The 25,465-nt window shown below is 35.6% G+C and overlaps 1 protein-coding gene across 3 annotated transcripts in view; it reads left to right on the top strand.

Moving 5' to 3' along the window:
• Epp (Ecdysteroid phosphate phosphatase) overlaps positions 1-25,465 on the top strand; it is a 162,950-nt gene that overhangs the window by 75,342 nt on the left and 62,143 nt on the right. The window contains exons 3-6 of one of the 3 annotated variants that reach the window (XM_067760416.1): positions 4,299-4,494; positions 4,666-4,767; positions 12,925-13,094; positions 13,293-13,623. In XM_067760416.1, the coding sequence (XP_067616517.1) occupies positions 4,299-4,494; positions 4,666-4,767; positions 12,925-13,094; positions 13,293-13,623 (799 nt within the window). The remainder of the gene's footprint in view (positions 1-4,298; positions 4,495-4,665; positions 4,768-12,924; positions 13,095-13,292; positions 13,624-25,465) is intronic. The other 2 variants (XM_067760417.1, XM_067760418.1) reach the window with 2 other exon arrangements.

Here is a 25,465-nt window from a genome sequence, read left to right as displayed (position 1 = left end):
CCATCTCTTTAATTTTAATGTGGAACCAACGCCTCTAACACCCCTTTCCTTATGGTCCACCCCTGTTGAAACAGCAAGTTTCCTTGGACTACCGTTAGAGGATATTGATGACAATCTGTGATCGGTCGCGGCTGTTAGGTGGGGCGAAGCACTGCTACAACAACAACAACAACCCCCAGATCTAGTGGATATTAACTATCACATCTTGGTTTATTTTATGTTACGCACACAATGCCAAAGACTTTGTAAATCGGAATCATGGCTTTTTTAAGTTTCAGAGTATCTTTTTTTGTAATCAAAGAATTATTTTTATTATTTTTTTATTACGGCTTTCTTAAACATAACTTACATCTATTTTACAATGTTTATAATTGTATTCTGGGCTATGCAATCAGAATAGTTACATCTGTGTACTACCGTAGAGTACTATGGATGGGAGATCATGAGATCGTGCGAACAAAGTGTTGTGCAAGTGTAGTATGTAGGCATTTTACGCATGTTAGTAAAGCGCGAAGGCAACATTTGCACGGCCATGCACTGAGTTAATCGAGTGACGCGTTTCAGTATGTGCTTCGGCAACCTTTTTTGTATGCGTACAAGAGCTTGGAAGTCTTGGCGCTACATAGCAGAATAGTTTCGCTGCACTTCTATCGATGTTATGGAAGCCCGCCTGTCCAGCACTAAATTGGTAGTGTTCTGCAATAATTGTACAATTTTTGTTTAAATTTATTGGAATGACATGATTTAATATCATTTGGTAGTTCATTATAGGATTTAAGACCTTTATAATGCAGATCACATTTGTCTGCTTCAGTTTTATAAGCCGCCAGATTAAAATAATTTTTATTACGCGAATTTACAGAGTGCATATCTTTTACATATTCAAGTTACTTATGCATGGTGAAATAGACAGAGGTTTAAAATTATAAAATATAAAGTCACTGATTAGCAAAGTTAACCATATCAAGAAATGTTGAAATAAATATATTGCAAATGCAAGCTTATATCTGCAAGTGTAATAGCCTCGCGGTCTGAGAATATATATATGGAGAAGATCAAAAAATGCCGGGCCTTTGAATAATACAATCACATTTTATGTGTTTTTGATATAAAGAGGAACACTGTGCACAACTATTTGACGTCTACCGTTTCAGGTTTTTAAACGCATTTTTCTCCACCTTCACTGCACTATAACCCACAAAAAGCACTTCATTATATTCCTTATTTATGTGGCAATTGATTTCTTCTTAACTTTTAAAAAAATAATGCTTATTTTTGTAGAAAATACCAAAATACAGTTTTACATTATAAAATGTCAAAACATTGAGTCAGAGTTACCGTCGCTATTGAATGCGAGAACCACATTTGGGATTTATGATTGGAAATTATTTTATTGGAAATAATATTTTATTCCAATTATGTTTTATGAATAACTAACTCATTTATACGTGCTTCTTATTTATTTCAATCAGAATTGAAGCATTCAAAATTGAATTTCATTCATTTGGGGCAAAATTCCCCGAATAAAACTTTTTAGAATCAAACATAATGTTTTAAATGAAATATGGCAGCCCGGTTATAAATAACCTTCAAACCATTCACATGTATGTTAGCCATTAAAAGTACGAAAGTATCAACCCTGAAAACGGATATTTCACTGAAACTGGATGAAAAGTGATTGCAGTCAACAAATTTTGCAATCACTCGTGAGTGGGAGTGCTCTGCATGCATTCACAATCAAGCTGAATCCTTTTTTTACAGTCATGCAATCACTAACGGAATTTTTGAATGGAAAAAATGAAATCGCATTCAAACTTGGCTTATATATTTGAAATCACCCAATCATATTTGTAAAATGAATCAATCTTGATTTATAACTGTATTGATTGAATCATTTTACAGCTCTGGTAGGGAATGATATTGCGACGAATATTCAAATCACTAAGTGATACTAGCATCCCTAATCCGATACTAAGCAGCCACTTGTATGTACGTTAACAAATCAATCATCATTTACACATGTAAATACAAGGCAGCAGGGAGACACCATCAGCCGAAGTAGTACTCACATATATACACGCATATGGCTATGCGAGAGACTATAAACTACAAATATACATGTACATATATGGCTGGTAACCAAGCATGAAGTTCGCGAAGTTACTAGACCTTAGGAGAAATGGGTGGACGAGGCAACAGAGAGTATAAAAGCAGCGAAAGCTGAGTAGTCAGTAATCAGTTTGATTTAAACACGTAATTAGTTGTGAAGTAAGAGCTATTGTGAAGTACCCTGAAATTAGTCTAATAAAGACCATTTTGCATTATTAAATATTGGCGTTATTCATTTAACAGTTTCGCGATTCGAACGTTAGCAGAAGGTTTGGAATAAGCGGAATTTCCCTAAATTCGTTACAATATAATTTAGCTTTCAACTCGAAACAAATATAACTTTTAGATAAAAAATGTGGTTGTAGGTAGAGCGGAGCAAAATACTCCGATTGGAATAAAGTCTGAACACGGCAGCAATAAAACGTGTCTTCAAAAGCGTGTTTAAATGTTGTTTTTGTATTCAATAATCGAATGTACCAAAATTAAGATTTTTTCTTGTCACACTTATGTTGATACCATTGTAAATTCCTACAAGTGAAGAACCTTTCTATTCCTTTATTGCCACACCTACCTGTCAAAAACGGCTGACAGGAAGAATATCTGTCACGAATGTTCAGAGAATGGAAGAATGTTTTGTTTATTTGCGATGAATAAATTGAATTGTTATAAATTGCCTATTTGTGTTTAAAACCAACTTTTCTTTTAAATGTGTCCATAGAAAATCAGACTACATAATATTCATAAAATAGAATAGAACAAATATGAGCAGCCAGTCCACAAATATTTTAGAAATAAGGTTTTTCAATTAGAAGAAAATTTTTCTAAGCGGGGTCGCCCCTCGGCAGTGTTTGGCAAGCACTCCGAGTGTATTTCTGCCATGAAAAGCTCTCAGTGAAAACTCATCTGCCTCGCAGATGCCGTTCGGAGTCGGCATAAAACAATTAGGTCCCGTCCCGCCAATTTGTAGGAAAACTTAAAAAGGAGTACGACGCAAATTGGAAGAAAGCTTGGCCTAAAATCTCTTCGGAGGTTATCGCGCCTTACATTTATTTGTATTTATTTTATACGCGCCCCACCTTATTACACAAATGCACGCGTGGTCTACTATGGTAGACCATTTAAAAATGTCAATAATCTGTTTTTTAATCGTTTATCTGAAACTAATAAAAAAACGTATTTTAATTTGTTTAGGAATATCTTTTAAACAGAAATGTATTCATAGGAATCCCGGATTAAAAATTAAAAATCGTTAAGTTCTTTGATAAGAAAAAGTAACAAAATTTGTAGTTCTTAGATAATTGGCTCACATTTTCTTTTAAATGAATACTTATTGACAAAAAATCAGTTTTTGTAACATTCATTACATAGGCAGCCTGGTGATCAGGTAAAATCTATTTTTTGCAGGTCTTGCGTCATTTTTTGTTGATCGATCTCTAGCTCATCATGTTTTTATTTTTCAGTTGTGCCTAAGAGCATCCCACTTCTGAATTTAAGTTGTCAGGGAAGGGTCTCAATTGATGCACGACGATATAAAAGCGTTCTAATTAAATCAAAAGACAATTCATGTAAAAAGTTACGCCTACCAACTTTCTCAGGACTGACATTCAAGTTCTTCGATGTATGTATATTTGCTCGTGCATGTTACAAGTATGTATATTTACAGTTTATACAAGAGTGGTTCTAACCGCGATAGGGGATCTTTTGCGCTTTAGGGACTTCACCCTTTGGATCTGGTGGCTTTACACGAATGTTATGGGCACGAGTTCGAGATACTTTTGGTACATTTTTAATCTTGACAGTACTATTGGGGCACGTAAAATGCTCGTTTGATCTCCTACCAGTTCCGGGAAGGATATTGTAGAGTCGTTCAATATTAATTATTTCGTACGAACCCGGGCTGTAAAACCCGGTAGCGCTGCCAGCTCTTTTTCTTCACTTTTAATTAATATTCATCATGCAATGCACAAAAATCTGCAAAGTCACAAAATTACAAACTAAGTACACCAATGCACGCGCGGGCTACTACTGATCTAACAAAAAAAATTGCAAGTTATCAAAAAAAAAAGTATATTGTGTACCATAGTAGCCCGCGCGTATACTCTAGTGTTAATATCAAGATTTAGAATTAACAAAAATAATCTTCTGCCATGTGCTTATGACTACCATTTTCTTTGTTTTCCTTATCGTAGGCACCTGATGAAAGCTCACTGCAATTATCCAAAGCTCTAAAACAGGTGGTTGATATGAGTGGAACATTGTTAGATCGTCCATTAAAGTTAGAGCCTTACATCAGTCAAAATTTTATGGGATTCTTTGTTGCGGAAGATGATGCAAACTATTTAAAAAGACTATCGCTGCAATACGTAAAGGAGGTGTCCAATTCAAGTAATTGATTTTTGGTACTTTTTGGTTTACCATGTAAAAAAATTAGTAGACGGGGAAATGGGTGAAACACATTATTACTATTACTTAACGTAAATGGCAAACGTTTTGGTGCTCTTTTTTCCATTTTCTAAAATTGCTTGCACTGGAACATTTTAAACAATATTAAAACAGTAATAAGCGACACTTATGAACAGCTCGATGCAATAGTCGCCTGCTTCCCATGGTGTGGTGCAGTTTCGTCCGGTACACGTTGTATACCGCGTAGTAGTCGATGTAAGAAAAATAACACTTATTTAAAAAATTATTGTTGTGTTGCTTTGTTTTGCATGCAATACATGTACATGTATATATATATATTAGGCCGGGTCGATTTGTGGGAGGCAAAAAAATCGCCCATTGCTCTAGGAAAATCATATTCTAGGGATCAAAATAAGAAACTTTGCCGAAGGAAACATACCTCTAAAACGAATTCTGATGTCCCCCCTTTGGTGACAGGCCTTCAGCCTTGTAGGTGTTTTTAAGACCAGGCGACCAAACTGGTGACACGTAGCACATGGGCAGTCGGCCAATTGCTTTCCAACTTTTCTTTATATTTTTCCCCGGTGCTGCCAGTAAGCGACTTGAGCATTTTATTTCGGCTTTGTACTTTCATACAATTTCGGTGGCCTTCAAGGTGCATTTGAAGGTGAGGCTATTATCGAACGTTACCGCTAAGATCTTTGGGTGACAATCGGTTGCGTGACACCATCATCGATGTCGTAAACAGAGTGGCCGTGGATTTTTTCGGTGATAATGCCAGGTTGCGCGTGGTGAAGAAACTAGAAAGACCGGGAAGATAGCTGTACTTTAGAAACTAATTCATCTGTTGAAGGGCCAGGTCGCGTTGCCATAATCGTTCAGTCGTCGACATAGGAAATTATTGTAACCCCTTCTGGTGGGGAAGGAAGCTTTGATATGTAGAAACTAAACAGCGGGGATAGGACACCCCCTGTGATTCTCCTCGGCTTTTAATCTTCGTTCCCAAATCGAGCCGACGCAAGCCGACCATTCAGATAATTTGCGGTTAATCTTTTCGACAATGGGGAAGGTGTGAGCGTTCTTTGTCTTGGAGTAGCGTGCCGTGGTTTACTATGTCAAAAGCTTTTGACAAGTTGAGCCCACGAGCACCGTTCTGTGATCGGGGTTTTCCTGATTTAGTCCGTAGTTTATCGGAGTGGCGTTTAGCGCGCTGGTAGTGCTGTGCATTTTAAGTGGCTAGGCGAAGATTCGCCGTGAATATAGGGAGCAGCACGGTTTCCAATTTCTTCGCTACAGGCGAAAGGAGTGATATCGGTCGATATGACTCGCCTTCGTTGGCTAGTTTACCAGGCTTTATTAGTGGAATTATCCTTGCCATTTTCCATTGGATGGCTTCATCAACCTCTGTGGGGGTGATGGTAATGGGTGACATGTCGTGTTTATGTTTATGTGCCCGTCTGTATTCACGACGTCTGGCCTTGTCTACTGAAAGACGCATTATAAATTGTCAGCAAAAGGCACTCGCAAATTTCTTCGAATTCGATAAAGTTCTATCGCCGAAAGCGATAGATTGGAAAAGGATTTGGCGGTTGACCACAGTTTACCAACACCCGCAGTGTGGTTGCATTTCTTTAGATGCTCCTCCCACTTGGCACGTTAGTGTTCATTTTCCAGCCGCATAATATCCAAGCTGAGATTCCTAAATTAGGGGGTCTCTAGGGTCGAGTTGTCTCGCCAGGTCACGTTCTCTTGCGAAGTTTGCAGCTTCAGTCGGGAAAAACGGGATGATTTCTGGTATTCTACCGACAATAATAAAGCGTGTAGAAGCTGAAGCGATGACGTGGCGAAACGCACGCTCGCCTTGCCGGACATCAGTTGGAATGGAGAGAGCAGCAAAAGATTGATTTCTGAACGCTGTGTAGCCTTCTCAGTTAGCTTTTTTAAAATTAATAAAAGTCCGCTTTTCAGAGGTGATAAAATTAGCAGGCCGCTGTATTGAAAGGAGTACAGGAGTATGGGCAGGTGGTCAGATGCTAAAGTAAGCATCGGCTGCCATTCGTCGTAGCTTATGAGCCGTGCGCTGAAGATGGAAATGTCTGGCGAGCTGTGACAGTTAAGACGGGTTTCGCCACGGAGTAGAGCGCTGATATTAGGACGATTGCCATTTGGATAGCCGGTGGCAGAAGAAATATAGATGTTAATTATTTCTAGGACAACATCACCTGACCGAATGGTTTTGTCTTGACTTTCTAAAGTTTTTCCCTGCGGCATTCCTACTGTCCATGCTACGTAGATTGTGGCGATGGTTTGGAGGAGCCGCGTTAGCTGGATGCGGCGTTTGGCGCGGCAACAGCGGACTGTTGATGTGGCCTGCTGGGCAGCGCTACTGCTAGAGGGTGGCGGAGGTACGCTTGAGAGTGAACGGCGCGACATATTTCCCGACATATGCAGCAGAACCACAGCTTGAACTCCGGGGCTAGGTTAAATACCTTTCCGGAGAAGGAGGGTATGGAACAGTCCAACTGCAAGGAGCTGCTCCGATGATTACATTTTGTGGGATTGACGGAACAAATTAAATGCGGTTCACTGAAATCACAGCCCTTGGTCGGAACAAACATCCCGAGTCGCTCCGGTACATAGAATCGACTGCCGTGGGAAGCGACTGAACCCTAATAATTTCGATAACCGTTTATTATCAACAACCGTCCAGAAGGATATGGACAACCCAACGGGTTAGGGGTCTTAGAATATACTCACGGCAGGTATGCCTGTCGTAAGACACTATAGAAAATACTAAAATACTTTATTGATTCACGGAGTTGTGTAGCGTAACCCTTTCAAGGGGTTGCCAGGGCAATATATAGCTTCTCCAACCCAACCTCACCCGTGGCGAATTCTGTTTCTTTACCAGCGGAGGCTCTGGCTCATGGATGTAGGGGGTGTGAGGACGGGATGCCCTAGAAGTTTTCATGTGGTCATACCAAATCGTTCCGGATTTTAACACGCTTTGAGTGGTCGCGTTAGTATCTTAAATATGCTTGTTACCGGAACGTACCGGATCCGCATCCGGCAAAGGGCTATCAATATCTATAACACTCCCCAAGGCCTTCGGGGAGTGTCCTTATCGATCCAATAACAACAACACGGATATCGACACCCGGCAAGAGGAGGCGCTTGTTTAGCTGATCCTTGGCCGAAATAATCTCAAGCAGAGAAAGAGCGAAACTTCGATCATCGCTAACCTTTCATTTTTCAGCCCCTTCTTTTTCAGTATTAAAGTACCGTAGAATAATATTTCCGAACCAGAACACTTGTCATAAAAACCCCCATATATGATGCTTGTTTGTTATTTTTTCATCGTTAATAGGGTCTTAATACCAATATGGAAGTATGTATAATGTATGTATGTATGTATTTATAAATATTAATAAGTATAAGATAACGCAGATAATTTTTATACGTAAATAAGACATACATATGTACGTACTATGTATCAGTGTTGGGGGTAGTGCATTTATGCAGCAGCTTGCACTAACAATTGAGTCGCATCACTCAGCATTTGTGGTATCGAAGCTGAAAATGCTTTCACTAAAATTTAAAAGCTGACAGCGAAAATATGATCAGCTTAAGTTTAGTGACAAAATGTTTCCTCCATGAACTTGAGACGGGCACAGGGAACTTTCAATAAATTTTTCCTATTTCATATTGCAAAGAATACGAAAAAATAAATCATTAAATTTTTCTTATGAAAAAAGATACATTTAAACTATGGCAAATTAAACTAAAACAAGTTTCAAACTTCATATGGTAAGGTTTTACCACGTATGCCTATATACTAGGGATGCCAAGTTTATCGATTTTTCTAGTCCCGGGATTTTCGTCTTCTCTGTAATGCAATCTCAAACTCAGTTGCGGGATTAAGATATTCATTTTCTGCAACAGCTCAATTCTAAAAAGGTGAATCTATACTGCTTGTCTAAATAATAAAAACAATTTTAAATAGTTTTCATTTAAAAATAAAATGTATTCTTTAGTAACAAAATAAAAGAATATCGAACCTCAAATTTGCACGTATTTAATAATGCGTACACGCTGTTTGTATATATTTGATAAAGAAATATAAAGGCAAAAATGTAATGGTGCATTCCATAGTGACTGGTTGGAAATTTGACTCCGGAATGTTACCAATCGTTAATAACAAAATGTATCCAGCAATGTAGAAGAATAACTATTAAACAACACCCCTTTGTTAAACACCTCGATTACTTTCTCAGTTTCTTGTAATTATCATTTGAATGAGTGGGACACCAAAAACTGCGTCTCTCTTACTGCAGTATACTTAAAGCCAAGATTCAGTTCGTGCACTAAGCTTTTAAAAAATATTTCCTTCTTGTTACGAAATTTATCCAACATTAGTTAATTATAATGAAGAATTGAAAAAATTAGCAATATAGAAACAATAAAAATAAAGTTGTTTAATAGAAACTGCTGGGACAAGTACAAAATTTGTACATGAATTACATGGCCTAGAAGGTTTAATGTGGAGTAATGAAGGCAATTCCGGATTTTTTCCTTCAGCATTTGCTCTAGGACTGACGCTTTTTTATGGGAACTCGGCGGCATTACTTTTTTATTTTTTATTAATGCTTTTTTTTCAAAGTATTTAAGCATTTGTATGACCCCAGTTCCGAACTTTTCTCTCTGTTTCCCTTCAAGGAAACTTTTTTTCCCCTGAAGACTGCTTTCTCTCCTGACTTTCCCTACGAAGTTTAATTAGCCCTTAATGTGGGTTTCCATAATCTAGAAAAAGTTGAAGGACAGATTAACTCCCACCGGACTAAGTAGACAATTGAAAAGTAAAATATCTTCGCCTTTGACGCGCATTGATTTGTGGATATCAGAATCAGCCCGGAACCAAATCTATGGCTCAATGATCAATCAATGACAAAATGATCGATGTCAAGCATAACTCCAGAGACCGCGTTTTACCTACTCTAAAATGTCCCAACATCGACTGGGACCATCATATTGAGCATCAAGAACTGAAAGAAAAATTTACACATAAATATGATTTGGAGACTGATAGGAACAATAAACGAAAAGGCTCAAAGTACGGCGAATGACGGAATGTCTCAAGACCGATATACAGAATGTATTTAAGTTATGGAGGTAACACTTTTACTCATCGTTAAGCAGCTGTTCGAGAAGTTTGTTCGTGAAAAGCCTAGACCCTTGGAGATATATGCGAACGAGGCAACAGAGAGTACAAAAGCAGCGTAAGCTGAGGAATAACCAATCAGTTTGATTTTAACACGCTTTGAGTGAAGCACGCGAGTAACTAATTTGTGAAGTACTACTACCACAGTAGAGTTGTAAATAAAGAACATTAGGCTACACTGAATATTTGAGTTATTTATTCGACAGTTTAGCGATTCGAACGTAAGCAGAAGGTGTAAAATTGTTAGGAATTTCTCAAAATTCGTTACAATACACTATCCTGCCCTTGCCAAAGAAGAATGTAGACTACCCTGGCTTAACTTCGTTCTGGATATTGTAACAATTTAAACTCTTACTCGTTCAGAATCAACCCGACAAACGTTATGTGTGTCCTACATGCGTTGTGTTCCACATGACACCAACCATCTTTTCAATTGCAATGTGGAACCTACTCCTCTATCAGCAACCTCCCGGCGGTCCACCCCAGTTGAAACTGCTAGCTTCCTTGACAGCCGTTGGAGGACTTTGATGACAATTTGAGTGGTCGCACCCATTGAATGGTGCGAAGCACCTGTTAACACCCTCCTCAATAATGCGATCACACAAACAATAGGTCAGTTTGCTCAGATCTTACAAGATTTTTGCTCTCATCACGTTTATCTAGCAATACTATTCTGAACAAAAAAAATTCAAATTATTTTCCTATTGCCAACGAAAAAAAATACTTATCGTTCAAATCAGAGCTGCTCAACCTCTATACACTAATAGCACTTTTGTTTTTGATTTGCCCTGAATCATAGGCGTAGATACAACTTTAGACTTCAAATATAAAAAACAAAAAAAAACAAAAATATTGAAGTTTTTGACTTTCATATGTAAGTACAAAGCAAAACTCTTTTCATATGATGAACGAGCACTTGAAAACAAATTTACACTAACAAATTGATAACTAAAAAGCGCCAATCAAAGTTTTTAAGGAAAGCAAAAAAGAACCTTTGCTATGGAATGGATAGACCATACTACTTCACAATGATGCCAATATTGGCATTCTCTATCGAGGGTTTTACCCAGCTCCCTGTTTTGATAAAAACTAACATACATATTGGGACGAATACTAGCATTACTAAGGGATACTATCATCTCAAAGCCGACACTGAGCAGTGACTTGTATGCACATAACCAAATTAATCATTTATGTCTACACATGTGTCCATACAAGCAGCGGAGAGCAACGCACAAACACATGCATGTATCTGAGATACTCCCAAAAGTATGCAATTATGCGTGCAAGTATCGCTCACATATACACGCGCATATGAGAACCTATACACGTGCATCTGTAGTTATAATTTTATAGCTGGTAACTAAGTAAATTCTGGAAACGCCTAGAAGTATGGAACGAGGAAATCGAGGAGTATAAAAGAGCGCAATCTGAGCAATCATGAAGTTAGTTTGATTTTAGCACGCTATCTGTCGAGCAGTAGAAGTACTTTAATAAAGGCCATTTTGCATTATTGAATAGTGGAGTTATTTATTCAACAGTTTAGTGATTCGAACGTTAGTAGAAGGTTGCAAATAAGAGGAATTGCACTAAATTCGTTACAATATGAACGAAAGAATCGTACATTTTGTTCGTGTGACCGGAAGGAGGTCGGATGCGGCCAATGGTATTCTTTCCTTTGATGATCATACAAATATCGTTGCTTAAAGAAAGGCCCTAAATCATATTTTTGTAGCCTGTAAAATGAGTGAAATAAACTTTGTGAAACAAAACTAGTTAATACTAGTAAGACGTTGACATAAAATTATATCGACTTCGATATAACTACTTAAAAATCTTGCATTTATTTGCTCTTAACAAAACAAGTTTTTCGAATTAAGAGTCGCTTATCTTATTGATGCTAAAGTGTCAACCATTGACTTAACTATTACTGATAGAAACTACTTTGAAACAGGTGAAGTGTGGGTTGGAAAATGTTCATTTCCTATCGGGTATAATTTTTCAAAGTAGAGTTAACTATGTATTTTTTTACTTCCTTTATATTCGTTTTGTTTCCTCTTTCCGCAAATTACGGTACAAAATTGGGAAATATTGCAGTACGTTTTTGAGTAACCTCCCAGGGAGCTACAGTCTTGAAACTTGAGCACACATCAGAACCCCATGACAGTTTTAAATAAGGAAAACAAAATTCTCTACGTGGTCGAGGGATCAAAAATTCGCCCGAACTTGGAAACTTTGCTTTCGAGTTTTAAAGAACTTCCCGAAGCTTTGAACAGAACTTTGGTCTCTATTAGGTTGTAATATTTACTATAAAAGAGTTTTCTAAATGGAACAGGGATCGATATATTTAGAAAACCCATTTAACACATGTGTAATCTTGCGACTGCTATTTGAGTAACTTAACGATTTTTGAAACTAAAAAAATACTACAGAAGACATTTGAAGATATTTAGAACATTTGATTTTTGAGTAACTTCTTATTAAGATATAAACTGGAAGCCTTAAAATTAGCATATTTCTCCTAATGAGGTTTTTATTCAGATGCATTTTTTAAGAACAAATATTTTATGTTTTAGGAAATACAACTACGTATGTAAGTGTGTAAGAAAAACTACAAGTGAAGTCCGGCAATTTATATTTTAAAGAAACATGTATAAATAAAATTATTTACATTTTACTTTATTTTCGTTCAAATACTACAGTACTCGAATTTTACATTTGAGAATCACGTTTGAGATCAATCGTTTTCTCAACTTGGGGAACATTACTTTTTGCCATATACAAAAATACCCTTTTTGTTGAAAACCCTACGATTTTTACGTTAAGCCATCGTTGAGAAAAAACGGTTAATACTTGAGATGTACGTTTGTGTTTAACTTGGCCTCTAATGTTGAACGTTGAACTGGCCGGTCAATAAAAACCTCACATAGACTGAATGTGTTCATAGTGTGGCCTGTAATGTGACTCCAGCCTAGTTGTTTATTGGGGCTATCACTAGTCTGAAAAAAAATATTGCGCACTACAATTTGTACAATATAGTGTAATGCTAAATGCACTCAAAATTTTGTGTACTATCCCCAACTATGCCACGTATATATGTATATTTATTCATATATGTGTAAACAACTAGAAAATATTTACTTATGTATGTATATCCCTCAATATTTATATACATTTATGTATATGTATTTTAGCTATATCTTTGGAGCCGCACGTAAAATCATTGCACCTTACTTTAGCGTATCAATTTCCGCAGAGTCAATTCAATGCACTGAAAAACTTAGTGGAATCGCTTGATGCATCCTGCGCCTCCAATTGGGAGCTGCGTCTGTACTCGCGTGACCCTCAACTAGCCACAAAACAAGTATATTTTTGCATATCTAAATGTTATTTTCTTATGTTTTGTTTTTCTATTTTTATGGCTAACGCTGACACCTCGTCTATCTGTATTTCTCTTTCTCTTCAATTAACTATGGATGGCTGCTAAATCTGATGGGTGTGTTTGGTGTTGCTATTGGAATTTTGTTTTTTGCTTTTTTGTCTGTGTGAGGTGCCGAAGTAGGTGCACAAGGTGGTGTACCCCCATAGTCCACATGAAATCGATGAACTGGAGTTGCGCATCGGTGATTACATTTATTTAGATACGGATGCAGTTGAAAATTCATGCGACGGTTGGGTTGAAGGTATTTCTTGGTTAACCGGCAGCAGCGGACATTTGCCTGTCAATTATACCGAACGAACCGCCGAATCAGATGCATGGACATTGCATCGGGTAATACAATTATCCAAATCGACGACACCATCTCTAACATCAGCCGAAGAAGTCGACATTGTTGATGGACGCAGCATTTCTATTGAACGCGACGAAAGGCACAGGGATTTGCATGAACAAAGTAAGTGAAATAAATCGTTCGCTTATATTTTAATTTCAAAACTGTTATTAATAACTACAAGTACATATGTATGTATGTTCATACTTATCTAACATATATGGGCAATTCGTATGTTACAGACAGAATAACTTACACATAGCTTGTGTGCAGCACATGTGCGATTAGTTTGCTTTGACGCTAGGTTAGGTTGAATTGGCTGGTCCGTGAGATCTCACATATACGGAAATATTCCATAGTGCTAGTTTTCGACTCTAGGACATAATGAATTGTATGACTAAAAAAGTTGATAAAAAAATTTGGAGATCTTAAAATGCGAAAACTTTTTTTTTTTTTTTACAAATTTTATGCAGCGGACAAAATATATAGCAATTTTGAATTATGACTATTTATGACAATTATTTCATCAAAAAAGGCACATTTCACAATAATATAAGCAAATTTACTTACTATTTACGTATAAAAAGACACAATCTATATATTAATACGCTAAAAAAATTCCATACAATAAATTGACAGGCTGTTTCGCATACTTAGCATACGTAAAATCATATACAAGTTATATGAATCGGTTCGTATGGATCAGCCGCAGTGCATAGGCCTATTTTTGTTAACAAATATTACTCTATTTGTTTATAATTAATAGAAAAAGTTTTTTGTAAATCCAACAATCCCCATGTATCGATATTTACTTGCAAAAAAGCGCGCCATCGTTGGACCAATTATATAAGTGCTCTAAGACACAAACCTACATAAGTGTACGCGCTACACGGTGAAAATTAAAACATGGTTTCCCATTGTTGCCACTTACCTATAATAGCCTCTACCAAAATCCTAAAAAATTGTTCCAAAATAATTTGTAGCGTACCAAAAAATCTTAAATAGAAGGAATTTTTGACCGGCACATTTTTTGTGGCAAATTTCACTTACACGTAAATACATAAGTCTTTATTTAACAGATTCTTTGTTTTTTATTTTAGTTGTTTTCAAAAAAACATGAAATCACAAATAATGAGTTAATTTTTGTTGAAACTAACTAATTTATTTATAACAATTAATGGCAAATTTGCCCGAAAATGTATTTGCATTTGCAGATTTAATCCTCATTTTAGATAAAGTACGTCTTAAGTTTTATATGAGAATAGGCTTTTCTTTACCATATGGTTGATATTTTTAGTGCAAGTAAAACTTCACTATTGCGACCCAACGTTGCGCTACGCACCTTAGCTTCCTCAGGGGCGAAACTGCATTTATTTAACATTATTTTCATCAAAAAACATTGAACAATTACATGAAATTATAAAAATTTAGAATTTTGTTAATATACCGAAACAATAAAATTTTTGTATAAGGTCACTTACAAATATATGTACGTAAAATAACACAATTTGCATAACTACAACTAACACATCGATACCATCTGTGCGTGGTACATTTGTCAACTAAAATTAAAAACAAGTAAGGAAGGCTAAGTTCGAGTGTAACCGAACATTACATACTCAGTTGAGAGCTGTGGAGACAAAGTAAGGGAAAATCACCATGTTGTAAAAAGAACCTAGGGCAACCCTGGAATGTGTTTGTATGACATGTGTATCAAATGGAAGGTATTAAAGAGTATTTTAAGAGGAAGTGGGCTATAGTTCTATAGATGGACGCCATTTAGGGATATCGCCATAAAGGTGGACCAGGCCTGACTAGAATTTGTTTGTACAATATGGGTATCAATGAAATGATAATTTTAAAAGGGAGTGGGCCTAAGTTCTATAGGTGGACGCCTTTTCGAGATATCGCCATAAAGGTAGCCAGGGGTGACTCTAGAATTTATTTTGTACGATATGGGTATCAAATGAAAGGTATTAATGAGTATTTTAAAAGGGCGTGGGCCTAAGTTCTATAGATGGACGCCTTTTCGAGATATCGCCATAAAGATGGACCAGGGGTAACTCTAGAATTTGTTTGTACGATATGAGTATCAAGAGGGCGTAGGCCTTAGTTCTATATGTGGACGCCTTTTCGAGATATCGCCATAAAGGTGGACCAGGGGTGACTCTAGAATTTGTTTGTACTATATGGGTATCAAATGAAAGGTGTTAATGAGTATTTTAAAAGGGAGTGGGCCTTAGTTCTATAGGTGGGCGCCTTTTCGGAATATCGTTATAAAAGTGGACCAGGGGTGACTCTAGAATGTGTTTGTACGATATGGGTATCAAATTAATAATAATGAGGGTTTTAAAAGGGAGTGGCCCTTAGTTGTATATGTGAAGGCGTTTTCGAGATATCGACCAAAATGTGGACCAGGGTGATCCAGAACATCATCTGTCGGGTACCGCTAATTTATTTATATATGTAATACCACGAACAGTATTCCTTCCAAGATTCCAAGGGCTTTTGATTTCGCCCTGCAAAACTTTTTCATTTTCTTCTACTTAATATGGTAGGTGTCACATCCATTTTACCAAGTTTTTTTCTAAAGTTATATTTTGCGTCAATAGACCAATACAATTACCATGTTTCATCCCTTTTTTCGTATTTATGGCATTTTTTCATTTTTCGTAATTTTCGATATCGAAAAAGTGGGAGTGGTCATAGTCGGATTTCGGTCTTTTTTTACACCAATACAAAGTTAGTTAGTTATTTTATTTATTACAGTCTTTAGACTTAGATTAAATCTATGAGATCACATTTATACATTATACAGTCTTTGGATTTTGGATAATTAATTTTGAGTTATAAAATGTTTTTCTTTTTTACCTAATAGGTACTCCTTTACAATATTCGTATAATAGCCTCTTGAACTCTTTCATACTTTTACAATCTTTTAAGTCCCTAGGAAGTTCATTGTATTCTCTTACTTACTTACTGTATTCTCTTAATCCCCCAAAATATATACTCTTTTTATCAAATTCGGATTTTACAATTGGCAAGTGGAAATTATTTGTGTTTCTTGTGTTATAGTTATGGACATCGTTGTTGTATTTTACACGATCATTTAGATAATTTGGTAGGTTTCCTAATTTCATGTTGTGTATGCATTTCAAAGTATAATATAACACAAGCTGTTTTACACTAAGCCAGTTCAAGCTGTTTAGTAGCTCTTGTATGGGAGTATCAAAACGCTTCTTTAAAATAAATCGCATCACCGTATTTTGTTTTTTCTGCAACGTATTTATCCTTTAATCAGCTATTGTAAATAGAATCGTTGGGCAATATATAAAATGAGGTTCAACGATAGACTTATAAACCATTGTTTTATAGTATCGGCTTACGTGCTTGCACGTCCGTATCATGAAACCTATGTTCTTTGAAACTTTCCCCTCTACATATTTAAGATGCTCATCAAACTTTAATCTTTCGTCTATTATAACTCCTAAGTATTTTATTTGGTTTATTCTTTCTAATGGGATATTTGCTATTTTTAGGGTTACATTGTCAACTCCTGAGTGTATTTTACTCATAACCATCCATTTTGTTTTCTCAATATTAATTTTGTTTTTTTTTTTACATAGCCATTTATATACAGAGTCTATATCCGCTTGTATTTTTGATATGGCTTCAGTTACGGATGGACAGCTTATCGTCAACAATGCATCATCTGCAAATAGTCTTATTTTACAGTGACTCAAACAAGTTTTAATATCATTTATGTATAATCTGAACAGAATCGCGGCTAGTACTGATCCCTGTGGTAAACCTATTTCAACTTCTATTTCAGGAGATGTCACGTTCCTAATTAAAGTTCTCTGTTTTCTTCCTGTAAGGTAGCTTCTGAACCACTTTAAAGCTGTATTTCGGGCACCGATGTTATATAATTTCCTGAACATCATATCTCTATCAATAGTTTCAAAAGCTCTTTTAAGGTCAAGAAAAACTGTGACTGTTACTAGTTTGCAAGACATTCCTTTCCACTCTGCTATCGCAATGTTCAGTGCGGTTTCACAGGAGTGTTTTGATCTAAACCCTGATTGCTCGCTAATAATAATTTCATATTTATTTACATATTCTAGCAGCTTTTCTTTTACAATTTTCTCTATTATTTTTTCATCGCTAGGTAACGTATTTATTGGCCGTATTTCTTCTGGTTTTACTGTTCCTTTAAATTTTTCAACTGGTATAATTGTCGACGTTTTCCACCATGCTGGAAAAACACCACTATTAAAGCTTTCATTAACTATGCTAGTATAATAGTATCCTAAGTATACCATACTATCTTTAACGACACCTTCTGTTAATAGTTTTCTTCCACCATATTTATTTTGTAATGTTGCCGCTGTACGCAAGAACTGATCAACACTTATATTTTTAAGTTCAAATAAATTTCTATTTATGTCTACCTCAGCTTCAACTGGCATAATGATTTCAATAAAAAACTGTTTTAATTGTCTTGCAATTTCATAATCTTCCTCAACATAAGTGTTGTTTATAAAAACTCGTTTTATTTGAGAATTCTCGTTGTTCATATTTACAGCATCTTTTAGACATTTCCACATCAGCCTTTGGTTGTTACTGTTGATTGTGATTTTATTCTCCATGTATTTCTTCTTTTTAAACTTGATTACTCTTTTGTAGTGTCATTTTATATCATAGTAATTCTCCCATGAGTTTGATATCTTTGCCAACTTGTAAAGTTCAAATTTTTGATTGTTCAGTTCTGTAAGTTCACGATCCTACCACTTATTCATTATTTTGATTTGAACTTGCTTTTCAAATATTATCGTATCCATTACGTCTTCCAAAATGTTATTTATGACTATGACTTTCTCATCGATGTCACAGTTTGTAAGTTCGGCCAGATTATAATTCCTAAGATGATTTAATAAATTTCCCCCGTATAGTTGTCCCAGCATAAGCGGTTATCATACACTCTCATTTTGTAGTTTTTTTTTACAGGCAGTTTGATACAAATTGTTTCATGATCTGATATTCTCTGATTCTCTAAGTTTTGTATTTCTATATCACCGCTATTGCTATAGAGAAAGTCTATTTTGGTTTGTGATGATTCGGTTATTCTTGTATTAAAATTGATTAACTGTCTCATTGACATTGATGTGAATGTTTGGCTTAGCTGGTTTGAGTAAGTTGACCTTACATTCATGTTTATATTGAAATCACCAATAATGACATTGTTTCCATTTTCATTAAAATATTCGTCCAGCATTTCACCCATGTATCTAATGAACTCAGCATCGCTTGTATTCGGTGAATGGTATACTACACCAATTTGCCACTTAATTGTGCTTCTCGTTGTTTTCAGCACAACACACCACATATTATTGTTTATATTACTGTTGTATATTACTTTGAAGCTAATCAATTTACCACCTGTTTGTCGGCTGTGTGAATCACACCTTGCATGGTTATAACCAACAATATTAAGCTCTGAATCACTGATACTCTCTGTGGTATGAGTCTCTGTACAAAAACAAAATTTGGAGCTCCTTCTTCTATCATTATTTCAACTTCTTCCTTATTGGCTGTGATACTGTTTATATTAAGGTATATGCACTTCATTTTATTTTTCAACTTTCGCTGCCTAATGTTATCTTTTAGATTGATGGCCTCATAATTTTTTAATTGCTAATACCCGAGCTTACTTTTTCTTTTTTGCAATTTGTTCACATAGCAAGGACATTCTTTGTCAAATGTATCATGATTTATGTCTAATGGCAGGTTTAAATTTTCCTTTGCTTTAATACAATTTAAACATTTATTTATGGGAATTTCATTACACGCTGACTGAATATTTACACCTTTCACAATTAAGCTTGGGCGAATCATGTTTGGCACCTTAATTTCGTAATCTTCTCCAATATTATTTTCAATCGCTGTTTTTATTCTTTCACGTTCATCATTATTTTCACTGCGAATTACCATTACACCGTTGCTATTTGATGCGATATTCGAAATTTTTAAATTTTTAGGATCTACTTTGCTGTTTAAATCTTGTTTAGTTTTTTCCACTGTTTGTTTTGATTTGGGTTTCACTATTATTGCTACATCTTTTTTTAACTGCGGCACTTCACCTTTTTTGTTATTATTTTTCATAGCTTCTGCATATGACATTTCCTTAGCAGTATTTGTACTGGTTATTTTCTTTATTTCATTGTGTACCTTCTCACTGTCTTGACCAATTATCTCAGTTTTATTTTTCACTTCTTCAATCATATCGTATAAGTTTTTTACCTCGCCAATTTTCTTTTCAAATAACTTTTGCGATCTTTCCATTGTTGCAATGCGTTGTGTATACCGACTTTCTACAGCTTCCAATAAGGCTTCCAATTCATCTTGGCTTTTCTTCATCACATCTTCAAATTCATGTTTATACTCCTTCAGTATTGAGTTATTTTTTTTAACACTCATTTGCATATCTTGCAGCACCAAATCAACATTTTGTATGTATGTTACACACTCATCACACATAAAGCGTACCATGTTTTTTTCTCCAATAATTTTAGAGCTGTATTTGTCAACACCCGCGCAGGTTAGGCTCAAGTGATACACTTTATCGCACACTCCATCACATCGTATACCGCTGAATATTGAGCAGCTTCCTTGAGTTTTTTTAAGGGTCTCAAATATAAGGCAGTCGTAAATTGCCATATACCAAAAGTAATTTTTTGGCCCTTACCGCTGGTGGGGGGAACCAAAGAATACTTTAAAGAAGCAAAACAATGTTTCTAAATGAGAAGCCAAATACATTCTCAAACGTTACAACAAATGCCCCTTACCTCTGGTGGGGGGGAAGCAGTTTGTATTAAAATAAGAAGTGGTTGGTTTGAGAGTTCAAAGAATTCTGATTTATTTACAAAATTATCTTACTTTATATACACTTGTCTTATCCTAGCTTTCTTATAATTTGTTGTTGTATACATAAATATTTACAAAGGTTCATTTACATGTGTGTGTGTGTGAATGTCTTATCTTTAACTATATTTATTTACATATATTTGTTTTGTTGATATGAGCGACCTCGTATGCATTATCTTATCTTTGTTTGTGTAAGTAGTTCATATTTACAGAGGTTCATTTGCTACATATCTATATACATGTGTTTGTGCGTGATTGTCTTATCTTTGTTTAAATAGGTCGCTCAATCGCTAAAATATAGTTTCTAACAGTGGACTGTATTTAAAAATCTGTTAACTACTATTATCTTGTAAATAAGAAAAAATGTTGAAGGTTGCTTGAACATACTGCCACGGCCAAAAATATTCTTATCGATTAGATATGTACATAATTCTGTTTATTTTGCATGACCGTCAAGTTTTATTGTAATTTTATTTTTTTTTTTTTACTTGCATATGAAATAAAGCGAGGGAAAATTATGTATGAATATTTTTAAATTTTAAAACACTAGAATGTTTTTAGCAATAGTTCATCTTAGCGTACACTTATTATTGTGTACGTATGTTTTTCTCTAATTGAAGAATATTTTGTGAATGAAAAGATATAATTAATAAAAAATAGATAAAATATACATACATTCTTCCAAACTGCCTCCGCCTTTATCCCGGAAGTAACGTTTGATGTCATCTTTCCTGAAAAATTTGCTTGCAGTGATCTGAATGCCTTGATGCTTGAGATGTTTTAATTGTTGTTGTTGCTGCTGTTGACGTTGCACCAGGAAATTGCCTATAACTTGTCTATTTGTATCAACGATAATTTTCCTTTGTGTTATGCTATGTTGTCGCTCTTTTGTAGCTTTTTCTTGTAGTTGTTGTGGATGCTGTACTTTCGGATGATGCTGGTGACCGATAGACACCGGCGAAGCTGAGTTCAATTGTATGGGTACAGTATTGACGGAGATAGTTCCATTACTACTACCATCGATACGGTGAATACTACAACCCATTTGTATTTCATTTATGCTATCATCTGAATTGCTATTGGTTACTTCCATTTTCTTCGACGCCATCTGAACATCACAAACTAAATCCGATACCAACTCATAGTCAGCATGCTCGTATGTTAAATGAACATTTTTTGACTTCCGAAGGTTCTGCGGTTGTTCTTCGATTTGATGTTGCGGTTGCAGTTGCGGTCGTTCTATTTTTCGTACATCATCATTATAATCATCCTCATTCGCCTCGTGGTCGCCATCTTCAAGAGTCTCTGTCCTAATGCTTATTCCACTTTTCCCCCCGGTTTGGCAAATTCGACCAGAATTTCCTGCCGAGGGAGTAGCACGCGTAAAGAGAATTGTATTTTCATCAGCCTCGGCCCGAATATCACTAATACTTTTATCCGCGTTAATATTTCTTTGTGTTATTGAATATGAGTTCATAGCATTGTCGTGCGTGCCATCGTTGGCTGACACGTATTCATCCTTGTCCTTCTCTTGCGGCATGAATAGCTGACGTAATCGCGGTGATGGAATGAATATGAAGGTTTCTTCTTCTAAGCCACCTAAAGTATGTTCATCTGATTTGAATTCTTCTTCGTTTCCTCCTACTTTATTTGCAAGAAAATTAGGTATGTAGATATATTTCTTATGATATTCGGCCAACATTTTGTGGTAATCATTCTCCAATTCTGGATTGCAGACTTCAGCAAAATGTGTTTTGTAGAGGAATTGTATATCCTCAAAATATTGGGATATAAATTTGTCAGAAGCGGTACTGTTGGCAAGTTCACACTTGTCCAGAAGTCTGTAGGACAAATCAATTTTTTTTTTAAATATGTCTTTTTCTTTGACTTATGTCAAGTTGACTTTCAGCGATCTTCGCCATGCTGAGTTATTTTTATTTAATTGTACTTTTGTTTTTGCCCAGTATATATTTTTTAGGCACTATTAAACCACTAACATGTGGTCCTGCCGGGGGGGTTTTGCCTTTAGCCAATGCTAAGGTTTTTATGTGCCTAATTATATAGGACTTTTTACTTCGCCTATATTGATAGGGCTTTTTTGTTTTGTTGATTGCCTGTGTTTGTTTCACAGGTCTTACTTTTACTTATTTGCCTATGTTTATAGGGCTTCTTTACGTTTACTAATGCGAGCAGACTTTGCTGTCCCGTCTTACATATATTTTTGTTTGCTTGGTCATGCTCTTTTTCTTTGTAGAGACTTATAGTACCTCCGCTGAGCTCTTTTTAGGCTCGATTGACCAATGAATATTGAGCAGCTTCCTTGAGATTTTGTAAGGGTCTCAAATATAAGGCAGTCGTAAATTGCCATATACCAAAAGTAATTTTTTGGCCCTTACCGCTGGTGGGGGGAACCAAAGAATACTTTAAAGAAGCAAAACAATGTTTTTAATGAGAAGCTAATGCGTTCCCAAATCTTAAACAAATGCCCCTTACCTCTGGTGGGGGGAAGCAGTTTGTATTAAAATAAGAAGTGCTCGGTTTGAGAGTTCAAAGCATTCTGGTTTATTTACAAAATTATCTTACTTTATATACACTTTTCTTATCCTAGCTTTCTTATAATTTGTTGTTGTATACATAAATATTTACAAAGGTTCATTTACATGTGTGTGTGTGTGAATGTCTTATCTTTAACTATATTTATTTACATATATTTGTTTTGTTGATATGAGCGACCTCGTATGCATTATCTTATCTTTGTTTGTGTAAGTAGTTCATATTTACAGAGGTTCATTTGCTACATATATATATACATGTGTTTGTGCGTGATTGTCTTATCTTTGTTTAAATAGGTCGCTCAATCGCTAAAATATAGTTTCTAACAGTGGACTGTATTTAAAAATCTGTTAACTACTATTATCTTGTAAATAAGAAAAAATGTTCAAGGTTGCTTGAACAACCGCTCTCTCCTCTTATAGTGCTATTGCATTTCGCACATACACTAATTTTTGCTTTTTTTGTTTTTACTTTATTTATATTTTAACTTGCCTTCCGTTTATTTGCATATGTATGCATTCAAATTTGTTTGCTTTGAGTCTTCTTTTCTCACAGTTATTTGATATTTCAATTTAAATTATAAAATTTTGGTATTTTCACTTGAATTTGTATTATATTTTATATTTTTTTCCACCCTTTGAGTCTCTATCTCGTTCCGTGATTATTTCTACAACCAATCAATGGCTTTTTGCCACTTTTAGAACCAAATCTAGTGGAGCCAAATTATATGCATCCATTCCGATTCGCACTCAATTTATTGAATAGGGGTGATTATATTTGAACTCATATATCCCCTGAAGACGATCTCCGAAGGGTGTTGAAATATATCGGGAAAAACTAAAAACGTTACTTTTTTAATACACCCGACCTCGAAGCAGTTTTTACAGTGAGTGAGCTCAGATAAGTACGTGAACTGAGTTTAGTAAAGATATATCGATTTTTGCTCAAGTTATCGTGTTAACGGCCGAGCGGAAGGACAGACGGTCGACTGTGTATAAAAACTGGGCGTGGCTTCAACCGATTTCGCCCTTTTTCACAGAAAACAGTTATCGTCCTAGAATCTAAGCCTCTACCAAATTTCACAAGGATTGGTAAATTTTTGTTCGACTTATCGCATTAAAAGTATCCTAGACAAATTAAATGAAAAAGGGCGGAGCCACGCCCATTTTGAAATTTTCTTTTATTTTTGTATTTTGTTGCAACATATTACTGGAGTTGAATGTTGACATAATTTACTTATATACTGTAAAGATGTAAAGATATTAACTTTTCTTTTAAAATTTGAATTAAAAATTTTTTTTTTTTAAAAGTGGGCGTGGTCGCTCTCCGATTTTGCTAATTTTTATTAAGCAGACATATAGTAATAAGAGTAACGTTCCTACCAAATTTCATCATGATATCTTCAACGACTGCCAAATTACAGCTTGCAAAACTTCTAAATTACCTTCTTTTAAAAGTGGGCGGTGCCACGCCCATTGTCCAAAATTTTACTAGTTTTCTATTCTGCGTCATAAGTTCAACTCACCTACCAAGTTTCATCGCTTAATCCGTATTTGGTAATGAATTATCGCACTTTTTCGATTTTTCGAAATTTTCGATATCGAAAAAGTGGGCGTGGTTATTGTCCGATATCGTTCATTTTAAATAATGTTCTGAGATGAGTGCCCAGGAACCTACATACCAAATTTCATCAAGATACCTCAAAATTTACTCAAGTTATCGTGTTAACGGACAGACGGACGGACGGACATGGCTCATCGAATTTTTTTTCGATACTTATGATTTTGATATATGGAAGTCTATATCTATCTCGATTCCTTTATACCTGTACAACCAACCGTTATCCAATCAAAGTTAATATACTCTGTGAGCTCTGCTCAACTGAGTATAATTGTATGCAAAGCAAATAAGCCGCTGCAATGCAATCAGTGTCCTCTTTTATGTTTACTGTTTTGTCTCTTTTCTGCTTTATTCTTAAGCTCTCTATGGTGTATCTGATCTTTAGCCGTTTTTCTTTATCTAATATTTTGGCATTTTGTAAATCAGCTGTGTGGCCACTCGCTGTGGTGTGCTGTGAGAAAGCTGTGTTTGTTTTCTTCTTTCTAATGTCCGCTACATGTTCATTTAGGCGAACGCCAAAGCTTCGTTTGGTTGTGCCTATGTATATTTTCGTTCTCTGTCCCTTTGCATGGTATTTCGTATACAATATTATTATGTTGTGAAGTTTGAAGTGGTGTTTTTGTTTTTGTAAAAATGCTTCCTAATGTTTTGTTGGATTTATATGCCAAGCGTATGTTACTTTTGTTGGATGTGATTGTTTTGTCAAAGTTTTCTGTCAGTCTAGGTATATATGTAACCCTATAATACTGTTTGGGCTGATCTGTTGTATCTTTTGTTGGTCTCTTATTGCGATTGTTTTCAATATTTGCTATTTTTTCCCTTATTAGGCTGTGTATAAGTGTTTGTGGGTAGTTGTTGCTAGTGAGAA

The sequence above is a fragment of the Eurosta solidaginis genome, chromosome 1 (assembly GCF_040869045.1).
Source record: "Eurosta solidaginis isolate ZX-2024a chromosome 1, ASM4086904v1, whole genome shotgun sequence".
Classification (NCBI taxonomy): Eukaryota; Metazoa; Arthropoda; class Insecta; order Diptera; family Tephritidae; genus Eurosta; species Eurosta solidaginis.
The sequence above is the reverse complement of the archived record's forward strand: the minus strand, read 5'-3'. Positions and strand labels throughout refer to the sequence as shown.